The sequence below is a fragment of the Melanostigma gelatinosum genome, assembly GCF_949748355.1.
Source record: "Melanostigma gelatinosum genome assembly, chromosome: 2".
NCBI lineage: Eukaryota > Metazoa > Chordata > Actinopteri > Perciformes > Zoarcidae > Melanostigma > Melanostigma gelatinosum.
The window spans coordinates 33207081-33219378 of NC_136635.1; the positions used below are offsets into that span (position 1 = coordinate 33207081).

General features: G+C 40.6%; 1 protein-coding gene across 1 annotated transcript in view; it reads left to right on the plus strand.

Moving 5' to 3' along the window:
• The first annotated feature begins 1261 nt into the window (after window positions 1-1261).
• Window positions 1262-12298, plus strand: part of rab8b (RAB8B, member RAS oncogene family) — a 12105-nt gene continuing 1068 nt past the window's right edge. The window contains exons 1-7 of the mRNA XM_079289651.1: window positions 1262-1477; window positions 6323-6383; window positions 6627-6687; window positions 8266-8343; window positions 8575-8664; window positions 10317-10382; window positions 12229-12279. Coding sequence (XP_079145777.1) covers window positions 1354-1477; window positions 6323-6383; window positions 6627-6687; window positions 8266-8343; window positions 8575-8664; window positions 10317-10382; window positions 12229-12279 — 531 coding nt within the window. The 5' untranslated portion in view covers window positions 1262-1353. The remainder of the gene's footprint in view (window positions 1478-6322; window positions 6384-6626; window positions 6688-8265; window positions 8344-8574; window positions 8665-10316; window positions 10383-12228; window positions 12280-12298) is intronic.

Here is a 12298-nt window from a genome sequence, read left to right on the forward strand (position 1 = left end):
AGTCCCACCCAGATGTTTAGTCTTTCTAGGAGTATGGCATGGTCGACCGTGTCGAATGCAGCACTGAGATCCAGTAACACTAAGACTGAACTTCTGCCATTGTCTATGTTTAAGTGGATGTCGTTGAAAACCTTAACAAGAGCAGTTTCAGTGCTGTGGTGCTGTCGAAAGCCTGACTGGGAAACATCAAAGCAGTTATTTACGGCCAAGAAGTTGTTCAGCTGTTGGAAAACCGCTTTTTCAATTATTTTACTTAAAAATGGGAGGTTTGATATTGGCCTATAATGTTTCATCGTTGCGGAGTCTAAACTAGCCTTCTTTAGGAGCGGTTTAATAACTGCAGTTTTTAGGGCTTGTGGGAAGACACCTGAGAGAAGGGATGTGTTTACAATATGTAAGAGATCAGTGGTCATGCAGTTTGAAATATTTTTGAAAAAGTGTGTTGGTAGAATATCCAAGCAGCAGGAGGATGACTTCAGATGTTGTATAATGTCTTCTAGGCTTCTACGGTCGATTGAATGAAATTGTGTCATGATATTTGAATGGATGTTATTCAGAGATCGGGACAACACATATCCTGTGGTTGGTGTGGAGGCACTGACTGCTTGTCTAATTTTCTGAATTTTGTCAGTAAAAAAGGAGGCAGATTGATTGCATGACGGTGGATTGGAGCTCAGCAGCTACCGACACTGGAGGGTTTGTTAGCCTGTCGACGGTAGCAAATAAGGCGCGTGTGTTGTTCTTGTTTTTGGTTATGATGTCAGAGAAGAATGACTGCCTTGCATTGTAGATTAAACTACCAGAAGTATATAAAGTAAATTAAACTTCAGCTCGTCATCAACACATGAATCTATTAATAGTTATAATACAATAATATAATATAAATTTACTTTTAGTATATTTTAGAGTTTCTGAATTTGGTTTATTGCTGAGTAGTTTTTCACATTCAAGGAATTTATTTTGATGTTTTAGTGCAGAAAGAAAAACAATTACAATCAATAAAAAAACACTTTAAAAAATGTTTAAATAATAAATAATGTACAGACATATATAATGGCTGTTAGTCTGAGAGTACGATTTTAAATCATGACTTTACTGCTAACAGAGTACTTCTACTCTGCAGTATTACTACTTTTACTGAAGTAAAAATGAAAGTAGTTACGAGACAAAAGTCGTATTTCTGTACGCGTTTTATTGTGAAAAGCTCGTACCGGATGTGTGTCGCGGTGTATTCCCGTAGGCTTGAAGCGGGAGTGTTTCCTGCTTCCTCTCGGTTCCTTTTCCTCGGTAGAACCAGAACCAGAGCAGTCCGGAGAGTCCGTTAAAGTACCGGGACGAACCGACGGGAATAAAATGGCGAAGACGTACGACTATCTGTTCAAGCTGCTGCTGATCGGTGACAGCGGCGTCGGTAAGACCTGTCTGCTCTTCCGGTTCAGCGAGGACGCGTTCAACACCACCTTCATCGCCACCATCGGTGAGTACCGGTGTCACTTCCGGTGTCATTTCCGGTGTAACGGAGATGCTAAGCTGTTAGCAGGTCTTAGTGATGAAAATTAGCTACAGAGCTAACGGTTCACCGGGAAAGTGAAAGTGTTCAGACAGGAAGTGGAGGATTGGGGGGGGGGGGGGGGGGGGGGGGACCTGACAGTAACTAGTATTAGTAACTCGTAGTCATAGCAGTAGTAACAGCAGCAATAGTAGTAGTAGTAGTACTAACTAGTAGTAGTAGTAACAGCAGCAATAGTAGTAGTAGTAACTAGTAGTAGTAGTAGTAATAGTAGTAGTAGCTAGTAGTACCAGTAGTAATAGTAGTAGTAGCTAGTAGTACCAGTAGTAATAGTAGTAGTAGCTAGTAGTACCAGTAGTAATAGTAGTAGTAGCTAGTAGTTGTAGTAGCAATAGCAGCAATGATAGTAGATGAAGATGATGAAGATGTCTCTGCTGGTTTCCTCCCAGTTCACTTCAGCCTCTAGAACTGGATGAATGTAAAACGAGCTCCCACAATCCTTTGCTGCTGTGGTTAGACAGACAGAGGACGCTCTGTCACCACGAGAGTCAGCTGACCTCTGACTGTGTTTGTGAGAGTGTGTGTGCGTGTGATAGTGTGTGTGTGTGTGAGAGTGTGTGTATGTGTGAGAGTGTGTGTGTGTGTGTGAGAGTGTGTGTGTGAGAGTGAGTGTGTGTGTGTGCGTGTGAGAGTGTGTGTGTGTGTGAGAGTGAGTGTGTGTTTGCGTGTGAGTGAGAGAGTGTGTGCCTGTGTGTGCGTGTGAGAGTGTGTGCATGTGAGAGAGTGTGTGTGTGTGTGTGAGAGTGTGTGTGTGTGTGTGCCTGTGTGTGAGAGTGTGTGTGTCTGTGTGGGAGTGTGTGTGTGTGTTTGTGTGTCTGTGTGTGCGTGTGAGAGTGTGTGTGTGTGTGTGTGAGAGTGTGTGTGTGTGTGTGTGTGAGAGTGTGTGTGTGTGTGAGAGTGTGTGTGTGTGTGAGAGTGTGCGTGTGTGTGAGAGTGTGTGTGTGTGAGAGTGTGTGTGTGTGTGAGAGTGTGTGTGAGTGTGAGAGTGTGTGTGTGTGTGAGAGTGTGTGTGTGTGAGAGTGTGTGTGAGTGTGTGTGTGGAATGAAGAATGTCAGTGATGTGAAACTACTTATTCTGGATGATTTATAATAATGTAAAGAACACAATGATCCAGTGATATACATATATCATACGATATAATAACATATATTAATATACAGTAAGTCATTTGAAGACGTCACTGTGATGTGAAGAGGAGGAAGAGGAGGAGGTCATTGACCTTCTCTGCTGCTCGTTTCCGTAACAACCAGCAGAGAGCGTTTCACTTCCTGATTACAGAAAGAGAAGAAGAGGACAAGAGAAAGAAGAGAAGAAGAGGACAAGAGAAGACGAGGACAAGAGAAGAAGAGGACAAGAGAAAGAAGAGAAGAAGAGGACAAGAGAAAGAAGAGAAGAAGAGGACAAGAGAAGACGAGGACAAGAGAAGAAGAGGACAAGAGAAAGAAGAGAAGAAGAGGACAAGAGAAAGAAGAGAAGAAGAGGACAAGAGAAAGAAGAGGACAAGAGAAGAAGAGGACAGAAGAAGAAGAGGACAAGAGAAAGAAGAAGAGGACAAGAGAAGAAGAGAAAGAAGAGGACAAGAGAAGAAGAGGACAGGAGAAAGAAGAGAAGAAGAGGACAAGAGAAGAAGACAAGAGAAGAAGAGAAAGAAGAGGACAAGAGAAGAAGAGGACAGGAGAAGAAGAGGACAAGAGAAAGAAGAGAAGAAGAGGACAAGAGAAGAAGAGGACAAGAGAAGAAGAGGACAAGAGAAAGAAGAGAAGAAGAGGACAAGAGAAGAAGAGGACAAGAGAAAGAAGAGAAGAAGAGGACAAGAGAAGAAGAGAAAGAAGAGGACAAGAGAAGAAGAGGACAAGAGAAGAAGAGAAAGAAGAGGACAAGAGAAGAAGAGAAAGAAGAGGACAAGAGAAGAAGAGGACAAGAGAAGAAGAGGACAAGAGAAGAAGAGAAGAAGAGGACAAGAGAAGACAAGAGAAAGAAGCGAAGAAGAGGACAAGAGAAGAAGAGAAAGAAGAGGACAAGAGAAGATGAGAAAGAAGAGGACAAGAGAAAGAAGAGAAGAAGAGGAGAAGAAGAGAAAGAAGAGGACAAGAGAATAACAGGACAGGAGAAAGAAGAGGACAAGAGAAGAAGAGAAAGAAGAGGACAAGAGAAGAAGAGGACAAGAGAAAGAAGAGAAGAAGAGGACAAGAGAAGAAGAGGACAAGAGAAAGAAGAGAAGAAGAGGACAAGAGAAGAAGACAAGAGAAAGAAGAGAAGAAGAGGACAAGAGAAGAAGAAAAAGAAGAGAAGAAGAGGACAAGAGAAGACGAGAAAGAAGAGGACAAGAGAAAGAAGAGACGAAGAGGAGAAGAAGAGGACAAGAGAAGAAGAGGACAGGAGAAAGAAGAGGACAAGAGAAGAATAGAAAGAAGAGAAGAAGAGGACAAGAGAAAGAAGAGGACAAGAGAATAACAGGACAGGAGAAAGAAGAGGACAAGAGAAGAAGAGAAAGAAGAGGACAAGAGAAGAAGAGGACAAGAGAAAGAAGAGAAGAAGAGGACAAGAGAAGAAGAGGACAAGAGAAAGAAGAGAAGAAGAGGACAAGAGAAGAAGACAAGAGAAAGAAGAGAAGAAGAGGACAAGAGAAGAAGAGGACAAGAGAAAGAAGCGAAGAAGAGGACAAGAGAAGAAGAAAAAGAAGAGAAGAAGAGGACAAGAGAAGACGAGAAAGAAGAGGACAAGAGAAAGAAGAGACGAAGAGGAGAAGAAGAGGACAAGAGAAGAAGAGGACAGGAGAAAGAAGAGGACAAGAGAAGAATAGAAAGAAGAGAAGAAGAGGACAAGAGAAAGAAGAGGACAAGAGAAGAAGAGGACAGGAGAAGAGAAAGAAGAGGACAAGTGTGGATCAATGTTGATCAGTGTTGATCAGTGTGGATCAATGTTGATCAATGTTGATCAATGTGGATCAGTGTGGATCAATGTGGATCAATGTTGATCAATGTTGATCAATGTTGATCAATGTTGATCAATGTGGATCAGTGTGGATCAGTGTGGATCAATGTGGATCAATGTGGATCAATGTTGATCAATGTTGATCAATGTGGATCAGTGTGGATCAATGTGGATCAATGTGGATCAATGTTGATCAATGTTGATCAATGTTGATCAATGTGGATCAATGTTGATCAATGTGGATCAATGTTGATCAATGTGGATCAATGTTGATCAGTGTTGATCAATGTGGATCAGTGTTGATCAATGTGGATCAGTGTGGATCAATGTGGATCAGTGTTGATCAATGTGGATCAGTGTGGATCAATGTGGATCAGTGTGGATCAGTGTGGATCAATGTTGATCAGTGTTGATCAGTGTGGATCAATGTTGATCAATGTTGATCAATGTGGATCAGTGTGGATCAGTGTGGATCAATGTGGATCAATGTGGATCAATGTTGATCAATGTTGATCAATGTTGATCAATGTTGATCAATGTGGATCAGTGTGGATCAATGTTGATCAGTGTGGATCAGTGTGGATCAATGTTGATCAGTGTTGATCAGTGTGGATCAATGTGGATCAGTGTTGATCAATGTGGATCAGTGTGGATCAATGTGGATCAGTGTGGATCAATGTTGATCAATGTGGATCAGTGTTGATCAATGTTGATCAGTGTTGATCAGTGTGGATCAATGTTGATCAATGTTGATCAATGTGGATCAGTGTGGATCAGTGTGGATCAATGTGGATCAATGTGGATCAATGTTGATCAATGTTGATCAATGTTGATCAATGTTGATCAATGTGGATCAGTGTGGATCAGTGTGGATCAATGTGGATCAATGTGGATCAATGTTGATCAATGTTGATCAATGTGGATCAGTGTGGATCAGTGTGGATCAATGTGGATCAATGTTGATCAATGTTGATCAATGTTGATCAATGTTGATCAATGTGGATCAATGTTGATCAATGTTGATCAATGTGGATCAATGTTGATCAATGTGGATCAGTGTTGATCAATGTGGATCAGTGTTGATCAATGTGGATCAGTGTGGATCAATGTGGATCAATGTGGATCAATGTTGATCAATGTTGATCAATGTTGATCAATGTGGATCAGTGTTGATCAATGTGGATCAGTGTGGATCAATGTGGATCAGTGTTGATCAATGTGAATCAGTGTGGATCAATGTGGATCAGTGTGGATCAATGTGGATCAATGTGGATCAGTGTTCATGTAATGGTACTGGAGGTCAGTGAGGCCTGTAGAGCAGCTCAGGGAATCAAACCAACATCCAGCTGGGGGTCGCTGTCACACTTTCACTCTCCATATCCGGAGCTTCTTCAGGCAGGAAGGAACGCTTGTTCAAAATATCTTTGACTTCCTGTCAGCTTACAGTGAAACAAATGCACCTCAGGCGGGCGGAGTTAACCGGGTCAGACTGAACCAATCAGGATCCACGACAACTCATTTATTCTTTTGTGAATCTACAAATCTCACTTTTCATATTTCCATCAGATCAAAAACACCGGAGACATCAAACTGGTGCTGACAAGTTTATTACCCAGCATGCTCTGCTTCAGTTGTTTCTGGTTGCCGTGGTAACAGCAGTGTTTTTCTTCAACATACAGACGTTAGCTCACGAGTCTGAAGTCGGTTTCTGTTTCAGTGTTCTTTGGCCTGAATGCTAACATGCTAGCATGCTAACCGTGTGAAGGCGGAGATACAGACCTGAGATCAGAACGTTTCACTTGTTTCTTCTGTTTCAGGAATCGACTTTAAAATCAGAACCATCGAACTGGACGGAAAGAAAATCAAACTTCAGATCTGGTGAGTTTGATCAATACATCCTGATCAATGACTATCAGAGGATCAATACATCCTGATCAATGACTATCAGAGGATCAATACATCCTGATCAATGACTATCAGAGGATCAATACATCCTGATCAATGACTATCAGAGGATCAATACATCCTGATCAATGACTATCAGAGGATCAATACATCCTGATCAATGACTATCAGAGGATCAATACATCCTGATCACTAATATTGATCACCTTCCTTTAGGGACACAGCTGGTCAGGAGCGGTTCAGGACCATCACGACGGCCTATTACAGAGGAGCTATGGTAAGACCCGCCCCCCTCCTGCTCAATGCTCTGCTATTGGCCAGAGGACCTGTCAATCAGACCTGAATACTTTGAAAACAGGAAGTGATGAATCTCCGGGGTCACATGACACTTTAAGATGATTTTAAAGGACGTTATTAGGGCTGCAACTAACGTTTATTTTTAATAATCGATTAATTGGGTGATTATTTTTTCGATTAATCGGATTAAAAATATAAAATAAGAAAAAGCCTTAATTTCCAACCCTTTAATCAAAAACAAGTGATCTTGATCTGCTTTTAACCTCTAAAGTCAGTCATGTATGTTTTCTTTCTTTCTTTTCGTGTTTATTTATTTATTTTTTCTTACTGTTATGCCGTAGATTTTGTTCTTATTATAAATGCTTCTATTGTTTCTGTTTTTAACATGTAAAGTGTCTTTGAGTGCCTTTTAAAGCGCTCTATAAACGAAATGCATTGTTATTATTATTATTATTATTATTATCTTCAGAAAGTGCACAAACAGGTTGCTCCTTGAACATCCCTGAGCTGTTAAAGTAATAATTAAAAGACAAATGGACGAACACAAAAAACACACACGTGTGAACAACAATATGTATATTTTAGTTTAAAGGGACCTGAGCTGTCAGAACAATAAATAATTTATAAAAAAATAAAGAAAAATACAAGTCAGAAAACTGAACAGGATCAGTTTGAACGTGAGAACTTGTTCTCTGCACTACACGCACACACTGAATCATCACGTGGTGCTCCGTGCCATCATGTCTCTGTTGCACGTCTTGCGATGAACACTTTTAATGTATTCTGTGTGAAATGCTCCCACACGTGGACCACTGAGGTCGTCCTGATTCCTCCGCCATGTTTCAGAACAACGTTTCGGGTCCGATGCTCTTTCCTCTGTTGTAAATTGTTTGATCGCATGTTTACTTTTATTGTGAAGAGCATGAACACGGAAGTGATTTTACTGTGAAGAGACAGGAAGTAGCATGATACACGACAACGACAACGATAAGTGAAAACCGAACGTATCTGTCGGTCTGTTCACGGTGACAGTTGTTAAACTGCAGCTTTCAGGAAGTAAAGTCTTCCGTTCATAACCAGACGTGTTGGTCGTCAGTAGAAGCTCCACTTCGCGCTGTTTTTCCTCTTTTTTTCTCAAACATCTCCGCGACTTATTGAGTTGCGTAATAATCGCGTGACACAACGAATCGATAATGAAAACTATTTTAATAATCGATTATTATCGATTTTATCGATTCGTTGTTGCAGCGCTAGACGTTATTAGTATGAATTTATAATAATCTGTTTAACAGACAATAAAAACAACAATATTATGGTAATAAATAAAATATTATTGTTTCACGAAACACGGCTGTTTAATTATCGATAACAATAATCTATTCAAACATTTTTAAATGCTCCAGAAGTAATAGATCCTTTTATTGATCTGATGACATCACAATGTTTGATCAACATTCACATTAACTGAAGTTTGATCTCTTCAACTTTCTTTAATTGTGTGTGTGTGCGTGTCACTTCCTGTGCTGATGTCACTTCCTGTCTCTTTCTCCCCCTCCAGGGCATCATGCTGGTGTACGACATCACCAACGAGAAGTCCTTCGACAACATCAGGAACTGGATACGGAACATCGAGGAGGTAGGCCACGCCCCCTCCCACACCCATCACATGACCTCATCGGGTCACATGACCTCATGTTTAGTTGCTAGAGATCGAGCTGTTTCCTGCAGGATGCATTCACACGTGACACTCTGCTGCCACCTGGTGGTGTTGAATAACAACAGACTTCATGCTAAATGTAGTTCCACAGCTGCTGTTGGACTACAAACAGGTCATGTGACCGTAACATCCTCCATGTTTGTTTCTCAGCACACGTCTTCAGACGTGGAGAGAATGATTCTGGGGAACAAATGTGACATGAACGACAAGAGACAAGTGTCCAAGGAAAGAGGAGAGAAGGTCTGTCCACTTACTGTTCATATCAATATGTCATTTATTTATTGTTGTGAATCATATTCGTATATCATTCATGTATTATTATAATTAATGTTATATTATTTAATGATTAATATGAATATGTTATTTATTTATTATTGTTATTAATATTATTATATATTAGTTTTTAGGCTCGAGTCTGAGTGCCACCGTGAGAAAGATGACTCTGCCGAACGCGCTGATGTGTTTTTATGTTTGTGGTTAATAATGTGAGCTGCAGAGCAAAATGCAGAACTGGTCCCGACTGAGTGGTGAGATTTAGCGTGGAGTCTGATGGAGCAGCTGCTTGGAGTTCATGTCGCTCTGCGGCTCTTTGAGCCAAATGTGTAAATCCGTTGGATTCCACAGACGCTTTACTGCGACCAGCACAACATTTGCAAGCTTTTGGGCCGAAGTGGTGAATAAAGAGTAAACATTGTGGGAGCTGGAGCGATCACAGAATACTTTCCTGCTCCGCTCTGACAGTCAGTGGTTCTCAAACGTTTTCTGTCGCGCCCCAGAGATGTTGACGCCCCAACAAAATTGTAACAAAATGGTCCATGTTGAATTTTTATTGAAATAACATTTTGTGACTCTGTGCTTTTTCAAATAATAGAATAAAGAAAATTGCAATCACTTTTAAGTAAACCAGATTTCTCCATCAGACAAAAACAAATAAAATGTGCAATCACTTTGTTAGAACAATACAAATAAAGTTCTATCTGCAAAAAAGAGCTTCAGACATGAAGCACAGACTGGTCTCTCCTCATGTCCGACCGCGTTCACTGTGAAACCAGAGCAAGATAGTCGTCACATGTTCTTCTTGCTGCTCGCTGTTCGTCTCGGATGCATCCCGTCTGCCAAATGTCTCTTCATTTGGAACACGAAGCCACACATGTGACTGGCCAAGCATCATGGCTGTCGCACATGCACAAGTGTAACCTGTTAACGGCGTAACGTAAACATTTACACGAAAGTACAGGCATTTCGCCATCTATTTATGAATTACTTAAAAAAAAAAAGAAGAAGAATTATTCAGCATTTCCCCCTGCGCCCCACCTGTAATACCACCGCGCCCCTCTAGAGGGCCGCGCCCCTCTAGTGGGCCGCGCCCCTCAGTTTGAGAACCACTGCTCTAGCTCTTAACCAGCCGTGCAATACAAAATGTTCCTGAAACTTAATCTGTGACTTCATGGAAACTGTGCTAGCTATCAAAATGTCCCTTTGGCTCAATAAAGTGCAGCGTTCTGTCTACGTTTGAAACTTTGAATCATGTTTCTACGTTAATGTACGGCTCGTCAATATGGGCCCAAAGTTAAGTGTTGTTTTAGCTCTCTTCACGCCAGAACCCCATTCAAGTGAATGGAGACATTTTTCTCAGTTTTTCGGGATTTTTGTGAAAACCGCTGGACGAATCTCTGAGAAAAGTCGTTGCACACGATTCCCGCACGTTTCGATGTTTTTTTGCGCAGGTGTTGGCAACGCTGTGTGAGGAGAAGCGCGGCAAACTTTCTGAATAAACCTGATGATTATGATGATTAAGCCCGATGGATTATAGACAGTGTGCTTTGTCTTTAACTGCCTTTGTGCTACAAAGACAGCAGATCAAAACTCTTCTTTTGTCTCTTGATGTCCAGCTGGCGATCGACTACGGGATCAAGTTCCTGGAAACCAGCGCGAAGTCCAGCATCAACGTAGAAGAAGTGAGTCATGACTCAGCACGTTCATGTGTAGAGACATAAAGAACTAGAAAATGCATTTCCTGCTGAAAATGCGTTGGAATGCTGAAATTAATTGCAAAAACATTGCTGAAAATAGATATCCAATTTTTTTTAAATTGCAAAAAGCTGAATAATTCAAAATGTTTAAAGATTCCAAATATGAAAAGTCATATCACCCCTCTCCTGAAAGAGCTGAACATTTTGATATTCAAACGGTTTCTGTGGCTTAGAAAATGTCAGCAGTAGTGATATTTGTAGTGGTAGTACTAGAAGTTGTAGTTGTAGTAGAAGTATTCGTAGCATTAGAATAAGTAGTAGTAGTAGCAGTAGTGATATTTGTAATATAAGTTGTAGTTGTAGTAGAAGTATCATTAGTTGTAGAAGTATTAGCAGCATTAGAATAAGTATCAGTGGTAGTAGTAATAGCTGTAGTAGTGGTCGTAGTATTTAATATAACAGTAGTAGTAGTAGAAGTAGTCGTAATGGAAGTATTTGAAGTAGCAGTAATAGCAGTAGTAGTACTAGTAGCAGTCGTACTAATAGCTGCAGTAGTATTAGTACTGGTAGTAGCAGGAATAGCAGTAGTAGTAGCAGTTGTAGTATAAGTAATAGTAGTAGTGGTAGTAATAATATTGATGGTAGCAGTAGCAGTAGTAGTAATACTAGAAATATTAGCAGCAGAAGTAGTAGTTGTCGCAGTATTAGTAAGAGCATTCATTATTTCAACAAAAAAGCCAAATTTTGAGCTAAATGTTTCAATACAGTGAATCCATGAGGCTTTTATTTTGAAAGGGTGGGGGAGAGAGGAGGAGGAGACAGAATCAGAAAGTATGAAACACACAAACAGAGGTTATTAAATGACAGGCTTTATCACAAGCATTCCAGTTAGAATTCACTCTGTGGGGCTTTTATTTTGAAATGGGGTGTGTGTGTGTGTGGGGGGGGGGGGTCCTCTAAAGATCTCTAAGAACCTGAATGACTGTATGAGAGAGCGAGAGAGAGAGCGAGAGAGAGAGAGATAGAGAGAGAGAGAGAGAGAGACAGAGAGAGAGAGCGAGAGAGAGAGAGAGAGAGAGAGAGAGAGAGAGAGAGAGAGAGAGAGAGAGAGAGAGAGAGAGAGAGAGAGAGAGAGAGAGAGAGAGAGGGAGGAGTGCATGTGTGTCTGTGTGTTTACCAACATCACTAATTAGCTTAATCAGAAACACCATTTCATGGAGATAAAACAGGGAAACACCTCTCAAACAAATCATCAAAACTCCCATAACCGTAGCTCCTATTGCTCCGATATTAATAATTGAGGGGAAGAATGAGTTGAAGAACAGATTCTGTAAAAATTGTGTCTGTAGTGTAAAAAATGTGGCTTAACTGGCGATCTAGAAATGGGGTACCGTGTTCTGTGGAAGATGTTTTTGAAGCAAAATTTAACATTGGTCTCTATGGAGCAGAAAGTTGGGTTTAAACACATTCAAACGCACAGATCGGGAGCGAAGGACTTTGAAAGTTAGCGGAAACATTAACGTGAGACAACATCCGGTTTCTTCAGACCAACATCCGGTTTTCAGAATAAGATGCCGACAAAGTATGAATTATATTCACATTAAGTATGAAACATGCTGCATCTCGTGAACCAAATGTTATTGCCCTTTTGTTCATATAGCAGAACTTTCAAAATAAAAGTGCACAATACACTACTTTATAATTCATTACTGAACTTTGCCATAACAATGCGATTAATCGTGATTAAATATTTTAATCGTTGCCCAGCACTAATATAAATATAAGTAATAAAAGTATTCAGATGTGAATGAGATGCTTTTCTCCTCCGCAGAGCTTTTTAACACTCGGCAGAGACATCATGACCAGACTGAACAGAAAAATGGTGAGTTTATGAAACCAGA